Genomic DNA, 20,140 nt, shown 5'->3' on the forward strand with positions numbered 1-20,140 from the left:
TGTGATTGTGAGTGCGTGTTATTTATTTAAACTTTTCGGAAGTAGAAAAATATTAGTAAGTTAAAAAATATATTGAACAGATTGACATTAATAATTTCATATAAATGAATATTTAGGGGTAAAAAAATTAAATATATTTGGAATCTTCAAAGAAAATGAGACAATATCAATATTAATTGTAAGCCTAATAGAAATCCATTAGAAACCCATTACAAAGCCCATAAAAAAGCCCAAAATAAGCCCAAAATAAGCCTATAGGTTTGTCCGGTTTTTTGGATAAAAAACCGGACCGAAACCGGACCGAAACCGGCCGGTTTGGGCCGGTTCCGGTTCGGTTTCGGGTCTCTTTTTTTTCGGTTTGGGTTTTTTTTTCGGGTCAAAACCGAACCGAACCGGATTTGCTCACCCCTAAGGAAGATAATGAGAAAGAGGAGATGCCATCATCAAAAGATGTTAATGATGAATGTATTTAGTATTCTATTAAAGGGGGGATGCTTGTGGTGAAACAAGCACTTAATATGCATGTTAAAGTAGGAGGTTTTAAAGAGCAAAGAGAAAACATCTTCCATATGAGATGTCATGTGTATAAACGACATGTAGCATGCTAATTAATAATGGTAGTTGTACTAGTGTAACTAGTATAGGTTTGGTTGATAAATTGAACCTGCATACTACCAAACATCATATTTCTTATAAATTGCAATGGTTGGATGATTGTAGTGAGATAAAGATGTTTTAAAAAAATCATTGTATCTTTTTTCATTAGGAAGTACTGTAATGAAGTGTTATGTGATATAGTCTCTATGTATGCTGGTCACTTATTATTAGGTGGACCTTGACAGTCAGTGGCGGAGCTAAAGAGGGATAAAAAGGGGCAATTTCCCCCTTAACTTTTTATTTTTATTTTTTTATATTAAAATATTAATATATTAGTTTAGTAAATTGTTGCTGCACGGAAGAGGAAAGTTGTTATTGTTTATTATTGTTGACTTATATGTTAATATAACACACACACATACACACACAGAGCTCATTCCCTATATTTTTTTCTTTTTCCTTTTTGTTTCTATATCTTCCCCGACTAACAAAGAGATTTTTCATTCTTTTCATGAGTTGCCGTGCCGCTTTGTTCTTTTCATGAGTTGGTTCCCTGCCTCTCCCATATGCAAATTTCTCATCAAGTATAGTTAAGCAATTACTCTTTTTTACTTTATGTTTTAGGTAAATTTTCTTTATTTTTTTCTATTTTTTTCATTGTTTAATTTTATTCTTTTATAATTAGTTATTAAAAATATTAGGCTTTATGATAATTTAGGGATTTTGATATGAATATGTTCAAAATAAATGTTTAAATCTGCTAATTTAATCAATTAAATGTTTCTTTTCTTATTATAAAAGAATAAATTAATATTCATGCAAAACCACTATTCTTGGCATCTCTTGCATTGACAGAGTAGTTTATTAAAATTTAATATTTTCACATGATTTGTATGTAAGTTAAATATCAAGTAGAAAACATGTTTTTCAACAATTGTTCCTCTTACACATACACTAGGCATTACTCCTCAATTAAATATTTAGAAATGATTAAGTATAATTTAATCAACATACTTATTATCTGCATATAGATATGAATTGAAATAGGTTTTGATTTTGATGAATTGATGTGGAGTTTGCTAAGAATTTCATATGGAAGATTTAGAATTATTATGTAACTCAACTGACTTTTATTTAACAATGAATTATTGTTTAGTTGTGTTAATTATTATGTAGACACTAATGATGATAAAAAAATCCAGCAAGTTCATATTAAATTAACATGTCACTAGACAAGTATTTCAAGTGTAAATCCCTTGAGAATGAAGAGTCAATCAAAGCTTCAAGTTATGTAACTCAATCAAGTTCAAAGAAAAGTCATATTGAAATCAATCCCGACACTCTCTTTGCTAACCCTGGCTTAAGAAGACCAATTTATGAATATCATATAAATGATAGAGATGCAATCCAAAGAGCTTATCTACAAAAAGGTCCTTGTTAACCTTCACATTGTGATTTTCCTCAAAAACAATTTGGGAATATATCAACACTACGACACTTTAATCCGGCTTGGTTTGGTGCATATCCAACATAGTTAGAGTACAGCATAGCCAAAGATGTTGCCTTTTGCTTGTATTGTTACCTCTTCAAGTCAAAAAAGGGTGTTGATTCATTTGTAGGTGATGGGTTTTCAAATTGGAAAAAAAAGAGGGAAAGATTTGATCTTCATATTGGAAAGTCTAATAGTAGTCACAATACAGCTCAGATAAAATGTGAGAATTTGACGAATGAAAAACAAAGTATCATGACTTTGTTATATGAGCAGACAATAAATAATCAAAGTGATTATCGAAGTCGATTGAATGCTTCAATAGAGTGTACTCTTTTTTTGTTGCACCAAGGACTTCCATTTCGTGGCCATAGTGAATGTGAATGTTCAAGTAACAAAGGAAATTATCTAGAGCTCTTGCATTTCCTTTCCAGAAATAATGAAGCTATTAAAAGAGTTACTTTCAGTGAAGCTCCTAGACATAACAAATTGACTTCTCTAGATATTCAAAAAGACATTACTCAAGCTGCTGCAGAAGAGATTACAAATGTGATTATCAAAGATCTAGGTGACTCATTATTTTCAATTTTAATTGATGAGTCACGTGACATATCAATCAAGAAGTTGTACGATATGTAGACAACAATGGACATATAATTGAATGTTTTCTTGGCATTCAACATGTGCGAGATACAATTGCTAGTTCACTCAAGGCAATTATTGAAGCTTTGTTTTCTAAACATGGGCTAAGCATATCAAGATTGCATGGTCAGGGATATGATGGAGCTAGTAACATGGAGGTGAATTCAATGGCTTGAAAACACTTATTCTAAATAACAATCCAAATGCATATTATGTACATTGTTTTGCTCACAGACTTCAATTGACTCTTGTGGCTGTTACAAAGAAGCATAATGAAGTTGGAGATGTCTTCAATTTTATTTCTAGCATTATAAACATAGTTGGAGCATCATGCAAAATGATGGAGGTGATTAGAGAAAAATAATATGCTAGAATTATTGAATGACTTGAAAATGGAGAAATTTCTAGTGGACGAGGCTTGAATAAAAAAACTTCTCTTAGAAGGTATGGTGATACCCGTTGGGGCTCCCACTATATTACAATTATTCGTCTACTTGCAATGTTTTCATCAGTTCTTGATGTGCTTGAGATTATAAGGGAGGATGGGATGAACTTAGAATAGAGAACAAAAACAGTCGTTTTAACAGATATTATGGAATCATTTAATTTTGTGTCCATGCTTCATTGTTTGAGAATGATACTAGCAGTTACTAATGAGTTCTCACAAGCATTACAAAGAAAATATCAAGACATAGAAAATGCTATGAGTTTATTGAAAACATCAAATGAACGATTCAAAATGATGAGAGAGAATGATTGGGAATCTTTACTGGAATAAGTGTCATCCTTTTGCATCAAACATGATATTGATATTCTAAACATGGATGATGAGTACAAGCTTTGTGGGCGTTCAAGGCGAAAATCTCAATGGATTACAAAATTACATCATTTCCGTTATGAATTGTTTAACAATATCATTTACATCCAACTTACTGAGTTGGATGATCGTTTTACTGAGACGAGTACATAGTTACTTCTTTGTATGGCATATTTAAACCCAAGTGACTCTTTCTCTACTTTTAACAAAGAAAAGATTATTTGCCTTGCTCTTTTTTATCCCAGTGAATTCTCTATAGTGGACCTTATGGTACTTGGTGACCAACTTGATACGTATATTATTGATCTACGTGGTGATGATGAGTTCTCTGGTATTGAAGGTATTGCTAGCCTTGCAGAGAAAATAGTAAAAACAAAGAAGAATTTGACATTTCCATTAGTATATATGCTTATCAAATTGTCATTACTTCTACCAGTTGCAACTGCTACAGTGGAGAGAGTTTTTTCTGCTATGCATATTGTCAAGAGTAGATTACGGAATAGGATGAGAGATAAGTTGATGAATGATAGTTTGGTTGTATATATTGAGAAAGATATCTTCAATAAGATTGATAATGGAACTATTATAAAGCGGTTTTAAAATATGAAAACTCGAAGAGAATAATTATAATGTAAGTTTTTTCAGTTTAAAAGTATTTTTAAATTAATTTTACTTGATATGAATTAGTATATATTTTTTGAATTGATTTCTAATGCATATCTATATAATATAGTATTTATTAATAATTTGCTCCCTCATTGAAAAAACTCTAGCTCCGCCATTGTTGATAGTATGATAGGAAAGCTATACATAATGGATTCAAGAATAGATATTCATTTGTGAAGGATATGAAGTTTGTAGTTCTAGTTTCTTTATCTTATAAGCAGGTTTATGAGGACCAGTTAAAACTTAAAGGGGATAAAAAGGTTGAAAATGAGAATTTATATGTGAGAGCGAGGGTTATTTAGAACATCTTTCTTGTCGACAAAGTTTTACAATGTTTTGATGATGAAACATTGTTTCGATCTTATGATGATGATGTGCCTCTAGTATATGATTTTCATGTTTTGGATTCAAGGTCAAATCTTTCTAAATAAGGGGAGGATGATACAATTCAGACTTGAATTTTTCATGTTGAACATTCGTTTATGTGTTTAAGTTTGGATGGGAGGCCATTCAACCAACATTGTTTCTTGCCTTAGTTTTTTGGTTGGAATGAAATTAGTTATGAAAGGTTTTTAGCCTAGAAACCATTCGGCTACATTAGGGTTTTGGTAAGGAGTGAGTTCGATCAACCTTAAATTATGTATGATGAGGGGTTCGGTCCAAGGTCATTAATGTTGCATTCAACAAGATTTGAGCAACCGATGTATGGGTCTGATTCGGGCAACAAAATAGGCTTGTTAAGAGTTTGTATTAGATCGAATTTGGGTTATGTTAATGTGTATAAGTTTGGGTCATATGGAATCTAAAGTTGGCTTGGATTAATTAGAGTGTTAAGATCTTTTTTCTACAATGATATATCAAATATCCTAGCTAAATTAGGATACATGGATGATGGTTACTTAGTTATTTGTGAGAGGAAGTTTCCTAATGCTCAAATGAGAAGCAAAGAAATGGCAAGGGCTGATTTAAAGAGGAGATATTGTTTTTTCATGTTGGACAAGGATTTCATACCTAGCATGGAAAGAGAAAGGCGACAACATATGAGAATTATTTCCCATCATATATTTGTCCTTTAAATGCAAGGAATCCTTCCTTAACATGGAGTATAAGGGAAGACCAGAATCAAAGAACTTTCCCTTTTGTTTTCTTCCTTTCTCTTGCAAGATTTTCTTATTCAAAATGGAGATTCCTTCCTATTTTTTAAAGCATATTTTCAGCTAAAAAAGGGAAGAAACTTTAACATCTAAGACAACATCTTTCAAGCAAGGTAAAAGGATTAATGGACGAACAAAGGAACACTCTTTCTTTTACAAGTTTCTGATTAACTACAAGGGATCTAATGCAAAGAGATACAATTTTGGAGATGTTTTGATAACTTGTATTATTCTGAATATTTCTTAACGTTTGTTTTTTGTTTTAATTAATATACGGAATAATTATATTTCAGGTATAGGACTTTTATTTCTGTTGAGTTTGTTTTGGCCTAAAATCAATTTTTGGGCTTGTTTTAGGTATTAGACTTGTGCTTAGACGAGTTTTAGTTAAGGCCAATTGGTTTGCAACCCAATATGGGACCATTATGGTTATTATCTTAGGAATATATTATATTTTGTTTCGCTGCAAATTTGGTACCCTTTAAATATTAATGAAATTCAATTTTGCTTGAACAATTTTTTTTTTATTGGGATAAAGAGTAAATTAGACTTATCATGGTATAACTGACATTGTGGCGTCATTCGCAATCATCCAATATCTCTGGTTCTTAGTTACAAGTTAACTCTGGGCAAATGTTCAACCAAACCTAATTACTTGGCTTTCTTATGGAAGTTATCATTTTCATTGTGGGTTGCGTAACCACATGATCACGAGGTTCACATCATTGGAGCCTAACACAAAGAGAATGACGCGTCGCTCCAAACACCGTTGTGAACAACTGATTTTGGTAACTGGATGACCCTACATGCGCCTCTAGAATGGTGCGAGGGCCTTCACGTGTTAACACGTGTGTAACACGCATCAACAACTTTTTTTAAATAATATTTAACTTTGTAAAATTACCAGGCAACCTTTAGGTCAACCACATAATAACAAAACAACTGTAAGTAAAAGTCATTCCTCTATGCTCAAAAAATTTATGTGGACCAATTTATACCTAATCAATCTTGTAATATCTAATGTATCCCCATAAAAAGACAATTTTACCCCAAATTGCAAGTTTTTTTAAATTTTAGAAGGGTAAAAACGTTAGTTCATTATTCTATTAAACAATAAAATGTATCTTGAATCATGGTATTTTACTAAAGTTTTCAGTTTTTTTTAATGTAATTTGTATTTCTTCTAAAATAAAAGTTATTAATTCATAATTATTTAAAATAATTTTTTTGTCAAGTATAACACCTTTTCCCTCTTTTAAAATAACAAGTTATTGTTTTTCGGAAATCACCCTTAATCATCTTTAACCATCACAATTAAGGTACAATTAGTTAAAAAAAAATTATGTACTTGAGGTCGTGAGCTAGCAAGGATAGGGACTTGTTCCCTTCCTCTGTATCCGGGTTCGATTCTCTCTGTGCATGCCTGTCACTCCCGCGGTGCCTTATCTGTCCACTGGGCTTGCAGGGTGTTCAATGGGTCCGGAGATTAGTTGTGATGCGCGTAAACTGACCCGGACACCCTAGGTTATCAAAAAAAAAAAAAGTTAAAATACAAATTCATAAGATAAAATTTTCCGATATTACATGTAAATGTATTTAACAATTTATAATATTACGACCTAAAAAAACTCTCTTCTACCTTTAAGTAACAATATTTGTTAAATCACAGTTACACTGTATTATTCTATGGAGTAATTTATTAATTTATAGAGAGATGAAGCAATTTTTTATAACAACAATAAGTAAATACCCTCGACATTCCATAATTTAAAATAATAATGACTGCAGTGTTCGCGGTACAAAAATTTCTCCATGCAAATGATACGGTATAATTATCTTAGAAAAGGAAAAGAATATTATCCAATGCATGTAACATAACAATATATTTACCTATTATGTCATAAAAAAGCATCTTATCATATTATAATTTAATTAATTACATCAAAATTGCGATAATTACAAATGATTAAATATAATTTTGATAAAAAAATTACCACATAGAAGGAAATATTACTACGTTTCCATAAAAAAAAGTTATTTTTCAAATATTACGAATTAATAACTATTTGCACATATTAATAATAATAACAATAATAATTTTCCTCAAAAAAAAAAAAAAAAAAAATCTTACTGTTGGAGTTGGAGTACAACACAAAAGATCCAACGCCCGTCATTTTAAACGCAGCAGCACGTAATTTTGTCCCTCGCATCCACCCCAAATTTAAACGCAAAACGTAAAACACGAAACCCAAAAAAAAAAAAAAAACAGAGAGAGAAAACAAAGGAGATCTGCCTGAAGTGCACCCACGATTTATTTTTGCGCACAACAAACAGCTCTCCTCCCTTCTCTCTCTCACCCGATCAGATCGGACCTCTTTGTTTTTTCCTTTTTTGGTCCGTACAAAATCAAGATTCTATTAAATTAAATTTCAAAATCCGAATTTAACTCACCATTATACCTTTCGAATTACAATATTTCCTTCGTTTTTTATTTCTTGATCTGGATTCTTTTTTGTGTGATTGTGATTGGTTTGTGGATAAGTAGTTTAATTGGATGGGAATTTGAGGGTATCAACTTCTAGAGGGGTAAATGGCGTCGGCTCAGGCGTTGCCAGGCTCACGGAAACAGGAGCATCTCGAAGCAGGAAAGCGACGGGTATGTTCAATTATTTGATTGATTGATTTGTTTCAGTTCATGCAACTGATTAAGTTTATTTTGATATCATCAATTTTCTTTTGCAAAATGTGTAGCGAGAAACATGCATGTGGTTCCACTGTCAACGATCTGTGATTCAAATTAGATAATCGAGTTTTTTTTTTTTTGGCGAATTGTGTATTTTAGGGTGGTAATCATATAGATTTTTTAGTTCTTATTACCTTTGCGCTCCTGATCCAAGCTAAACATATTGCTGCAATCGCCTTTTTTCTTGCCGGACGGGGAAGTGAATGTGTATAATTTTTGTCAAGTGTGAGATTATTGGACTAGAGAAAGAACTCAGAATTACATACTGGTTTTATTGTTTTTGAGGATCCAGTTATGACTTTAAGTATGTCCGTTGGTGAGCTAGAAATAAAATGCAACTCTTTAAAGATGAAATGTTTGGATATTTCTATGATTAGTACTCTACACAGAAACAAGTGGAAGCAATCAAGAAAGACTTGAAACCATCCTTGTAATTCTGACTCGGAGCTGAAAGAGTTAAAAAGTAAATTTAATTCGATTTGAGGCATGATTCTCTTCATGCAACTCTATTTTAGAGGATTCTTGTGGTCCACTAGAATTCCAATTGGTTGTTCCTTTGGGGTAAAAGCCAATTAGGGTGCTTTTTAATGCTTTTGGCAGTGTGCCTTATCAGCTGAAAAACAATTTTCCAAACACCTCCATTGCAATAACAAAAAACGTGCATTGTGTACATCCAATTTCTTTTTGAGATTCTGCTTTGGCAGGTCTTTGATAGCCTTCTCAGGTCAAGAAGCAGCAATTGTTTGTTGCCCTTGTGCGTCTCTGTTGGCGTTTCTTTAGAGATTTTAGACTATACACCTGGTGATTAAGTAACATGTCCCTCACGCCCTAGCCTCCTGCTCCTTGGCTCCTTCCATTTTAGTTCTTTTGCTTTTTTCATCTGATTAAAGCATGGAAAAATCTGGTTTGTAAGATCATATTCCCCATGCCTATGTGTTCTTTTGCAGTTGGAGGAGTTCCGCAAGAAAAAGGCAGCAGAGCGAGCCAAGAAAGCCGCACCCACCAGCCAACCTCATGCTTTGGATGTGAGCCTAGATCAGAAGCAACTGTTGGAGACTGAGCATGCACGACTAACAGATTCAGATGGAGTTGGCACATCTGATGGACCTGGCAGACCTGTTGAACCCATTGGTGCATCTATGAACAATGGCAACAAAATTTATATTACCGAGAAAGTTGAACTAAGTTCTTTGAAAGATTCAGAACCTAGTCGTCCTTCATTGAGTGATTATAGTACATCGTTTTCAGGAATAACACAGAAACACACAAATCATTTTGATTCAAACAGGCATGATGCTTCAGGACTCGCTGGATCAGCCAATGTTAAGTATGGCCAAGAGACAGAAAAAATGAATAATGAATCTGGAATATATACAGGGAGCCAAGGGGACAGGAGTTCATCTGACCATTCTATTGTTAGTGGTTTTTATGGCAGTTCTAGTCAATCCAGCCTTTATGGAAGGGAGTTGCTCCAATCCAAAGAAAATAACATATCTTTAAAGCATTCTGTGGTTGATAATGATAGCACTCATTTCCTTACTTCATATCAAAGTTCTGCCAGCTCTGAACAGCAAACCTTTAAGCCCAGTTATAGTAGCTTCCCTGCCACTGTTGGTATGTCCCTCTCCTATTTAGATTGTATTTTTTTTTCCTGGATTTCCATGTCTGTCTGTTTGTATAAACAACACATTATGAGGTTTTACTTTGTCCTATCTTTAATTTTCCAGAAAAAAAAAACTAAGTATACAGTCGTGTTTTGGGGTTTTACAGTGGACTCTACCCTGCCAAATATGAAGCTGAGAGATTCTGATTCTGAAGTTGAGCAGGACATGCGTTTCAATTATCCCATGAATTTGGATTTTGGTGAAAGAAATTTTAGTAGCTCCACCAGTAATTTGCGTACTGTGCACGATACAGCTGCACAGACATCTGAATCCACAGGTTTCAACTCAAATAGTTCTAGGAGATCTCGTCCATCTTTCCTCGACTCTCTTAATGTGTCTAGATCGTCATCTAGTAGTTATGTCCAACGGACTGAACCAGAGGATTCATTTATAATCAATACTTCCAAATCAAACGGCATTGATGCTTTAGGATCATCTGCTTTCCAGAAGCTTCCTGTGGAGACCAAAACTGACAGGAGTTTATCAGAGATGGCTTCTTCAAATATGCCTAGTTCAGTTGATAATGCAACAAAATTTTCAGTTTCTCTTACTAATGGGGTTGGTATAATGAACACTAATACTAATGAGAACATTATGGAGAGAAAACATGAGTTTTATCAACCCATGCAAAATGAAGATTTTTCTGCTCTGGAACAGGTACCCTGTTTTCTGTTATTTAATATTTGTTGTATAGTTCTTGCTTTACTAGTCTCTTTTTAGCTTTTCCTTGGAAATTTGTGAATTTAGCTCTGCAAGTGCAATGTTTTGAATATTATAAAATTAAGTGTTTTTCACAATTTATTAAAATATATGTTTGTCAAGGACATGTTGGTATTGTGATGCACACATAAGAATTCCTCAGTACTAGATTTTGGGTCCTTTAAAATTTTATCCAAATAGAATAGTGTACATAACATCACAACACATAGCATCTGCTGTGAGGAGAGTGGTGGGGATGTTAATATTAAACTTGATTGGGATTATATTTAGGAATTGTGGTCGGGGTATGTTCTGTGATGCATACATCCCTTTTGATCATTTCTTTTCCTTTTTTTTCCCTGTGAACCAAGAGGAAATTATCAAATTTCACTTCAACATGTTTTTGCTGTCACTTCTGTGAGATAGTTGCCAAAAATTCTTCTCATTACAGTCACATTCTTGTTTATGTTGGTCCTGTTATTGCAGCATATTGAAGACTTGACACAAGAAAAATTCTCTTTGCAACGAGCTCTTGAAGCTTCACGTGCTTTAGCAGAGTCCTTGGCTGCTGAAAATTCATCATTGACAGATAGCTACAACCAACAGGTTGGCATGCAAAATCTTTCTCTGCTGTCCTTGCGATCTCTTTCCTTTTTATAGTTAAAAGAGGATAAATATCTGCCAACCTTTTTTTTATTCCTGTAATTCCCATTAGCCATTAACATCTTATATGTAAGAAAAATATGCTAAGTTGAATCTTTTCTTAAGGATGGGATAATTTTTTTCTTTGGATAAGACTTGTGAGACTATGAAGTAAATCCTACAAAAATCTTTTCCTTATTTTTGTTTTTTATGTAGCAAGTTATGTTAATTTAGAAAATCTCATTTTTTTTTGGTGAAACAGAGTTTTTACATAAGAGAATTTTTATCATACTCTCTTGGGGATGTTGGGGCTACACCTTTCTTATCTTTTGTATGTGTCTACAAAGGTGTTTCTGTAAAGTTCTCATAATATTTAGGCTACAAGGTTCCAGCGTATTAACATTGAGACTTGAACTCTACCAGCACAATTTTTGTGGAACTTGAGATTGGAACCGTCATTGATATTTATATATTTCAAATCTGAATTGCGGATTTTACTGGCACTTTGTATAAATTTTGTTGGTAAGAATACACCACTTGATATGCATTTTAATGTGACATATATTGTTGGATAATGTGACACATTGCCCATGGATGTAAGCCACAAAATATTTCCAAAAAGTATAAAGTAGTTTATCAAAGTTGCTTGGTTGCTAGTTGATTTGTTTGGATGTTGGAATTGGGATCAGAGTCTAGAAGTTGAAGTTATAAAAATTGCAGTGGTGTGGTTTCTATATTATGCCATTGGCTGTTTGATTATACCTGACACTTCCTTTGGTCTATGTCTTTAATTTGTTAATACTTTCGTTGAATTTTTTCTCTAGAGAGGTGTTGTGAACCAACTGAAATCTGATATGGAGCAGTTACAGGAAGAAATCAAGATCCATTTGGTTAGTAGTGATTATCCCTTGCTTATAGCTAGTATGCTTATATCTATCTTGGTATTTGTGGTCATTTCCATTTCCATTGTTTTTATGCCTATTGATGTTATCAGGTGGAACTCGAGTCTGTCAAAATTGCATGTGCAAATGCACAGCTCGAGTGTAATGCTGCTGATGAACGAGCTAAGCTACTGGCTTCTGAAGTTATTAGTTTGGAAGAGAAGGTAGTAAATTGCCTTTTTATTACTGGTTCTCGTTCATCTTGTTTTCTTGCCTTCAGAGATGACAGTTCCAAGCATCCCCCACTTTGCCCTTGCTTTGTGAAGAATGTGTGACTGAATTGGAATATGCTAAAGTAGGAATGCAACTAAAGTTTCATTTGGTCTTGATTACATTCAACCCATTGGTTTTTGTCTTATGCACATCTAATTCAAGGTTGACTCTTAATTTTGTAACATAAGTTTTGGTCTACTAAGTAAATTTTTGTGTATACAAAATTGTTCGTTACAGAGGCACAACAATTAAATTGCTGTGAAGTTAACATGGAAATCCTTTATTAAATTGCTGGAATGATGATACATTGTTCTAATCTGCTAAAACTGTACTACATTTGGGTGCTTAAAATTTTTGTATCATCCACATATGAAAAAGAATCTCCTCATATGTTAGTTTATATTGTGGTACTTCTTGATACCAATGTCATTCATAATCACAAATATAATATAGTTATGCTTGGCTACTTCTCTCTTTCCCTTAAGGTTGTTCTATAACTTGCTTGTGTAGGCACTCAGGCTAAGATCTAGTGAGCTAAAGCTGGGGAGGCAATTAGAGAACTCACAGGCTGAGATAACTTCATACAAGTATGCTTTACCTCTCCTTTGACTGGAGATGAAGAATTTGAGATGTACATCTTCAGTTTAACTTGATGTTCTGGTAGTCTTTTTTTGTCTGTTTAAATTGGTGGGACTTGTAACAGGGTTTGTTTAAAAAACTGATATAAAGAAGCATTTTGTGCAACTATCAAGATTTGTTTTGCATGGATTCTGGAACAGTTATCCATATAATTGGAGTTCAGCTATGTTGGGAGGTAACAGTAACCATATTTTGGGAGAGAGGGATTCTGTCATGCAAGCACCGATTTTCATTAGAATACCAACAACATTTCCATGATTGAGTGAAATATGCATGCCAAAAAAGGAAGGCTCTATCTTTAGTTCCAAAGGGACAAAATGACAGTAATTAGCCAATGTTTTTTCCTTTAGGGAACTTATTTTTTTTTTTTTTTACTGATGATGTGCATGCCAATATATTTCCTTCTCCATTTAGTGGACAATTTTTGTATGAGTCCTACATTATCCTTTCCAATTGCCTTTTTTTCTATGTTTTCTTAATTGAAACAACATTTAACAATTATGATCCAAATTGAATCCTGTAGAAAGAAAATGTCCAGCCTGGAGAAAGATCGTCAGGATTTGCAGTCAACAATTGATGCTCTCCAAGAAGGTATTCACACGTAGTTTTTGTTCACTGTTGAAGTTCTTATTGCTTTTATATATATGTTTTTTTTTAATGCTAAAATGAGGTCTAAGAAAAGAGTGGGGAGTGAGGAAATGGGGGGATGATGAACTAGATGGATTAGCAAAAGAAATATTTGGTCTATTAAAAACTAAAATAAACATATGCCATGCAACTTTGTAATCGTTATGGATGAGAAGTGTTACAATGAGGAAGTCATTTCTCCTAAACCGTTTGATATATTATCCACTTGTTAGAAAATTTAGAGAACTAGTTTTATCAATAAAATTATTAAGAAAAGTTTAGGCATGGAAAAACACTTTAGACATAGATCTATTTGCATTGTTCACTGGAACAGGAACAATGTAGTGAGATCTTTGCCTTTCACACCCAAAAATATTGAACTAGCTATCAGGGCATTAAGGTCTTTTTACAAGCCGTATTAGCCATCACCAAATTGATCGGAGATAAATAAGTTTTTTTCCATTTCAAAAGTATAAGCACAGTTTAACGACCCAATGCCCCTGAAAGCAAAATTTTTAAAATTGATGTCCAACGGCTTTTTTTTATTTTCACATGGGTTTTTCATTGTTATCAGGTCAGCTAAGGGGCGGTTTGCATTTGACCATATATATATATATATATATAAAGCATAGTGAAATGACCAAAATAATCTTGAAAGCAAAAATTTTAAAACTGGCGCCAAGGGCTTTTCATTATTTTATAATGGTTTTTTTGTTATTATCAGGTCAACTGAGGGATAATTTGTTATTTGACTAAATATAAAAAATAAAAAGTGGGCAGGATAATTCAGGTTGTCTCGACCCTGATTATCGGGGTTATAAGTTTGGCATGCTAACTTGACTTGACCAAACCTTTTTTTTTAGGTTATTTTTGTACCCCATTTCATCCTTTCATATTTAATGAGTTGAGAATTAAGCTATATAATTTGTCTCATTTTGAAAAAAATATTTTTTTTTCCAAGTTATCATGATCATTTTTTTTAAATGTCCTTTTTGCTGTAGTTGCCTTTTTTTTTATCGTCTGATTTAAATAAAACTAACTTATTTGATTAATCAGATCTATGACCCAAGTCGCGAATTTTTCTTCCCTTTTCAAAACGCGATCGTGGCACTTGAATATCATTTTTTACACAACAAAAAAAAAAGGTCTGGTCCAAACTTAGTTAAATTTAATCAGGAAAGGTGTCAAAGGAGGGACACCACTGTAGATCCTCCTATGTTTGCGTTCAAGAATGAAACCTAATAAGAAAGAAATTCATCACATACTGTGTACTTCAACTGGTAGTTCTCTTTAAAAAGTTTCAAAATAAAAACTTCCTGACTTAACAGAGTGTGTGTGCATTGCTTCGAGAAGCAAAATCAAGAAGTCTGCTAAAACTTCCTCAAACTACTTTGAGAGGACCTTTATATCATTAATAAGAAGTACAGTTGATTGGTTGATTGGTTTGTTCTGTTCTTCAGTTTGTCATTGTCCTCTTTAAAAAACTCAGATGAGTACCATTTATAAAAGAGACAGGTTGAAGAGAGTTTTGCAAACAGCTTGCAGTATTCATTTCCAAGCATAACCCATCCTTCCAGCCGATAAATGAAAGATTTGCTAACAACAAGCTTTCTTTGTCTTGATATTTTATGATGCTGATGAAAGCATATTTACTTCATGGGAGTCTCGTAATCATCTCCATATTGATTATGGAGATACAACATTTCTTAAAACTGCTATAGGATTGGGCTTTTTGAAGTTCAAGAACTCGTATAACTGTTAACCCAGTATGGTCCCCATAATTATTTTGCATGATTCCAGAATATACTTATTATAATTTCTTTTTTAAGGCCATGTTTCAGATCAATTGATTTTTTTTTCAGTTCTGTTAAGTATTTCCATCAATGAGTGATTTTATTTGTCGGTGAAAAATGAAATGATTAATTATCTCACATATATTGTATATGCTTTTAATGTTTCTACCTAACTAATCATCATTTTTATGACACAGAGAAGAAACTATTGCAATCCAAGCTACGTAAAGCTTCTGTAACTGAAAAGTCCCCAGGTGTAAGCAGGAGTGCTGAGAAAAAAAATGTAGCAACATCGACAGAAGATCTAGGTAATGATAGTTCTCTTGGAATTGATGTTATGCTGTTCAAAATGTTACTGCATAGTGGATGCTGTAAGCTGTGTCTTCACTTAAACAAGGGGGGGGGGGGGGGTTTCGTCTTCCAAAATGGGTCATATTTGTTGGAAATGATGATTGAGCTTTTTTGGTGGTTCAGTCTTTGAGCCTTTTGTTCTGTTAAGGAACTTCAGGAATTCGTTGGAAATGCTGCTGCTGCTTCCATGTTTCTTCTCACATTTGAATGCTTTGATAGACTCTATAGAGACAAAAATTCAGACACTTTATTGGTGTGCTTTTTTGTTAACATTTTGACTGCTTCCTTGAGACCTATTGATCTCCCGTGTCCTTTTTGAAACTGTTGCTGTTGGGGGGGGGGGGGGGGTTGTTAGCTTAAATAGAAAAACAATATGGAATTGGATCAAGATTTAGCTTCATTGGTTGATGGCAAAACATTTTTTTTGTTTCTAATTATCGAATTCTGGGATAGGATAGCTTTGACATCTTATAGATGTGGGGGATTATCTATTTGTTCTTGTTTTCATCAACATTTTATTCTGGACGAGTATGTTTGAGCTTCAATTTTTGTGTTGGGCATTGGTTTCTTGGTGTATACTATTTTCCCTTTTTCCTGTAAAACCATTGTACAACCTCAGATAATATTCACTCTGGTTACTGCCGTACTGCAATGAATCATTTTGCAATTTGTTCTTCGAAGTCTTTTCCTTTTCCCATTATTCATGGTTTTCTTCTTCATTTCAATTGCAGATGACATCCCAGTGACTTCCAGCCAGGAAACACATGGTACTTCGTCTGTTCCTAGAAGTGATGCTACTGATTTTCCCATGCTACCTGAAAATGGTCAGTCAAATCTTGAAGCTTCATCTGTGTACATTCCATCAGATCAAATGAGAATGATTCAAAACATTAACACAATACTTTCCGAGGTATGTTTTTTATATACTGTCAATTCTTTGCAAGCCTAAGCGCTCTAGGCATTTGAGAAAATTTTCCCCTTCTTTTCTGTTAAATAATGAAATAATTTATGAAGTGACTGAAGTAGAATACATAAATGTAAAGTCAACAATATCCCTTTTGTGGCGCAGCTCGCATTGGAAAAAGAAGAGTTGATGCATGCTTTGACATCTGAGTCATCTCAGTGCTCCAAGCTAAAGGTAACCTCTAGCCTGAAATGAACAATGGAGTTAGCAATCATATGTGAAGTGATTTTGTTGGATGCGAACCTCTTAGGGAAGCAGCCTGTGAAAGGATTATAACTATATTGAATCTCGAGAAAAGAGGGGAAGGTCTCAGTCAATTCTTGTTTATGTATAGAAGCAGCTGATTCTAGTGTACTTTTCGATTGTGCTTGTGTCAGAATCTTACGGTTTATGGTGCATGGTACCATTTCTTTCCATTGATCTCTTTGAGGTTCAGATGAATAGGGATTAAATGCTCGGCGAGGGTTTGGTTTCTGTACAGACAAAAAGATATATGGGGTGTATACTTTAGTAAGATTTTGGATTTTGATGAAAGGAGCAAAACAAAGAGCTTTTAAGGGGGTACAGTCTGCTCGTAGCTGTTTGAAAGATTTTTGGATTAAAACTTCTCATTTTTGCTTATTACACAGCCATTCCTCTTCTTCTTTTTTTTTGCTCTGAATAGTTCATGTTATAGATCATAAATTTTGCATAATATGTTGTCAATGCACTCATTTTTTTTCTTGTACATAGGTGGTTCCTCCTACTTTATTTTGATGTTTAAACTTATTTCTAGAAATAAGATTTTGAAAAACTGTATTTAATAGGACAAACAACTGTGAAGATCTGCTTGCTTTCCATCATACTAGAATGTGTGGAGAGTATTGTTTTACTACAGGTGGTATACTTAAGTTGTTTCTAGTGTATTTTACACGTTCTTAGAATCAATGTGTCTCCCTAGATCAGGAAATGGTTATGGATTAGAAATTGACGAGGTTGGGGAGTGTTATTCTAGTGATCTAGTCTAAGTTGAATTTTTTTTTTCCTGAATAATCAAATGTTTTATACTATTGATTAATTTTCTATTTCTGTATGCTGACGTGTATTCAATATGTTCATCTAGTTTTCTTATATAATATTTTGGGATTTTTGTTTCAAATAAATGAAGGATTTGAACAATGAATTGTCGCGTAAACTTGAGGTTCAAACTCAAAGATTAGAGCTTTTGACTGCTCAAAGTATGGCCAATGAAAATATCCCGGCAAGGTTGCCCAATTCTCATACCGTGCAGGACAGCAATACATATGCAGATGAAGGTGATGAGGTATGATATCTAACACCAAATATTAGAACTATTGTTGTAATTATTGGTAGAGTCGGTAATGTCTGATTAGAGGGGAGGAATTGCTTTTTTTTCACGACTTGATAAGGTAAATGGCTCTTTGGATCCTGGATTTTGGGCCTTATCACACTTTTGCAGTGCAATGATTATTCTGTATGAAGAAAATCTATGTCCACTATACTTGATTGGTGGATGATGGCAAAATTCAATGAATTCAGGATAGAATTCTACTTTTACCCTGCCGAGTATTCGTAAATACATTAACAGCACTGGAACCTTGACTTGTATCTCTGTTTCATCCTTGTTCTTGAACCCACTGATATACTCTGCGGAGCAGATGGCATAGCCTTACTTATTTGGTTGGAAAGACACCTGGAGCATGTCAAAGGCATGGGAGTGGCAGCCATTTGGTGAGGGAAAATTTACGCTTTGTTCAATAGGAAGGATGGAGAGGGGGATGAGGAAAGTTTACAATGGGATAGAGAGGAGAAAGGATGAATATTAACGCATGGGATGTAATAAGTGAGGGAGATGGAAAATAAACTGCCCAAATTGGGCAGATTTAAAATTAGTACATGTCAGGAAGGGATCTTTTCCTTTGGTCTATCCACCCAACGAAACAAGGAAGCATCTCATCCCCTCTCTCCCATCCATTTTCCCTACTTCCTCAACAAACCAAGTGTTAGAGATGTTCATTAGGAAATAGAAGATTTTTTTTTGCTCCCCATTTATTGGTTGCTGATAAATATAAATCTCGCTCTTCTTTTTCCCCAAATAGGTGGTGGAAAGGGTTTTAGGGTGGATTATGAAGCTCTTTCCTGGAGGACCATCCAGACGAAGAACAGGCAAGCGTCTTTGATACGAGACAGGATCACTCATCAAACTGGGACAACAAGCGTCGTTCCTGGAGGACCATCCTGTGCTTCTTCTATATCTGCTGCTCCCCTTATTTTGGCAACTCAACGGAGGTCGTAGTTTGTATATTTCAAGTCAGTTATGCCATCCATTGTTTTGTAACCCGTGGAAATTAAGTTTTTTGGCGGCCTTAATCCAGTTTGTCATTCTTTGGCATATGACAATAAGTAAGTCTCTTCTGGCTATAATTTTGTTTAATGAGAAATTCTAAAGAGGGATGTCTTTTATACATGGAAGGTTAAAAATTAGAGTAGAGTTACCGACAATGATGAGAAACTGTATTGGGAATTTGTTGGCTTTCAGTTTCTGCCCACATTTATTGTATTCATTAGCACTTACAGGCACAAAGCCCTAGAAATGAAACAAGTGATTTTGCATCTTTTTACTCTTTTTCTTTGCTTGAACGTAGTTTTTTTTTTTAAAATAAATTTTGGAAAAGTGAATTATTTTTCGATGTTTAGTAGTGTAATGGAAAATAAGTTGGAAAATATTTTTCAGTATTTGGTTATGTCATGGAAAATGAGCTGGAAAATAATTTGTTAAAATAATGAAGAATAAATCTTACAAATTAAAAAGTTGAATAGGAATGAAATTGAAAAAAAAAATATAATTTTATAAATTATCTTAAATAAAATAAATAATAATTAAAATAATAAAAATTAAATCTAAAAAATAAAAATATTGAATGATGAAGAAATTAAAATAATAATAATTAATATTTTATAAATTATTTCAAATAAAATAAGTAACAATAAAAAAAATGAGGATCAAATTTGATAGATAAAAAATTTCAATTAAAAAATGATAAGGGAAAAGCAAATAATAATTATAAAAATAAAGATTAAAATTAATATAAAAATTAAATTCTAAGGGATGAAATTGAAAAACAAATATTCAAAAAAAAAATATATATATATATATATATATATAGCAATCAAAAGTTTGAGGACTAAATTTGATATAATTAGCAAATAATATGACATTTCTAAATTTTTCACAATTTCCGAAAAATATTTTCCATCCAAAATAAAAAGAAAATAATTTTCTGGAAACCAAGCCAAATTTTTCTTTGACCGGAAAATGTTTTTCGTTGATCAACTTTTCTAATGACAAACAAACACATAAAAATTTAAAAAATGATTTTTCAAAAATCAATTTTCAAAAAACAAACACAGCTTTATTACTAAAAATAACTTCATTTCAACATAGGTTCGAATGAGTTTGATGCACAATAATGTGTTGGGAATAATAACTCGAAATGGG

The 20,140-nt window shown here is 33.3% G+C and overlaps 1 protein-coding gene across 1 annotated transcript; it reads left to right on the forward strand.

The window, feature by feature from the left end:
• The first annotated feature begins 7,593 nt into the window (after positions 1–7,593).
• Positions 7,594–19,254, forward strand: LOC7460006 (protein BLISTER). The gene is made up of 13 exons (XM_024610637.2): positions 7,594–8,021; positions 9,056–9,722; positions 9,879–10,429; positions 10,958–11,077; positions 11,938–12,003; positions 12,108–12,218; positions 12,778–12,854; positions 13,430–13,497; positions 15,524–15,634; positions 16,409–16,587; positions 16,747–16,815; positions 17,789–17,944; positions 18,741–19,254. Exons 1-13 carry the CDS (start codon positions 7,956–7,958, stop codon positions 18,819–18,821), a joined length of 2,322 nt encoding a protein of 773 aa, XP_024466405.1. The 5' UTR covers positions 7,594–7,955; the 3' UTR covers positions 18,822–19,254.
• Positions 19,255–20,140: the final 886 nt, after the last annotated feature.

This window comes from Populus trichocarpa, chromosome 10 (assembly GCF_000002775.5).
Source record: "Populus trichocarpa isolate Nisqually-1 chromosome 10, P.trichocarpa_v4.1, whole genome shotgun sequence".
Taxonomy (NCBI): Eukaryota; Viridiplantae; Streptophyta; class Magnoliopsida; order Malpighiales; family Salicaceae; genus Populus; species Populus trichocarpa.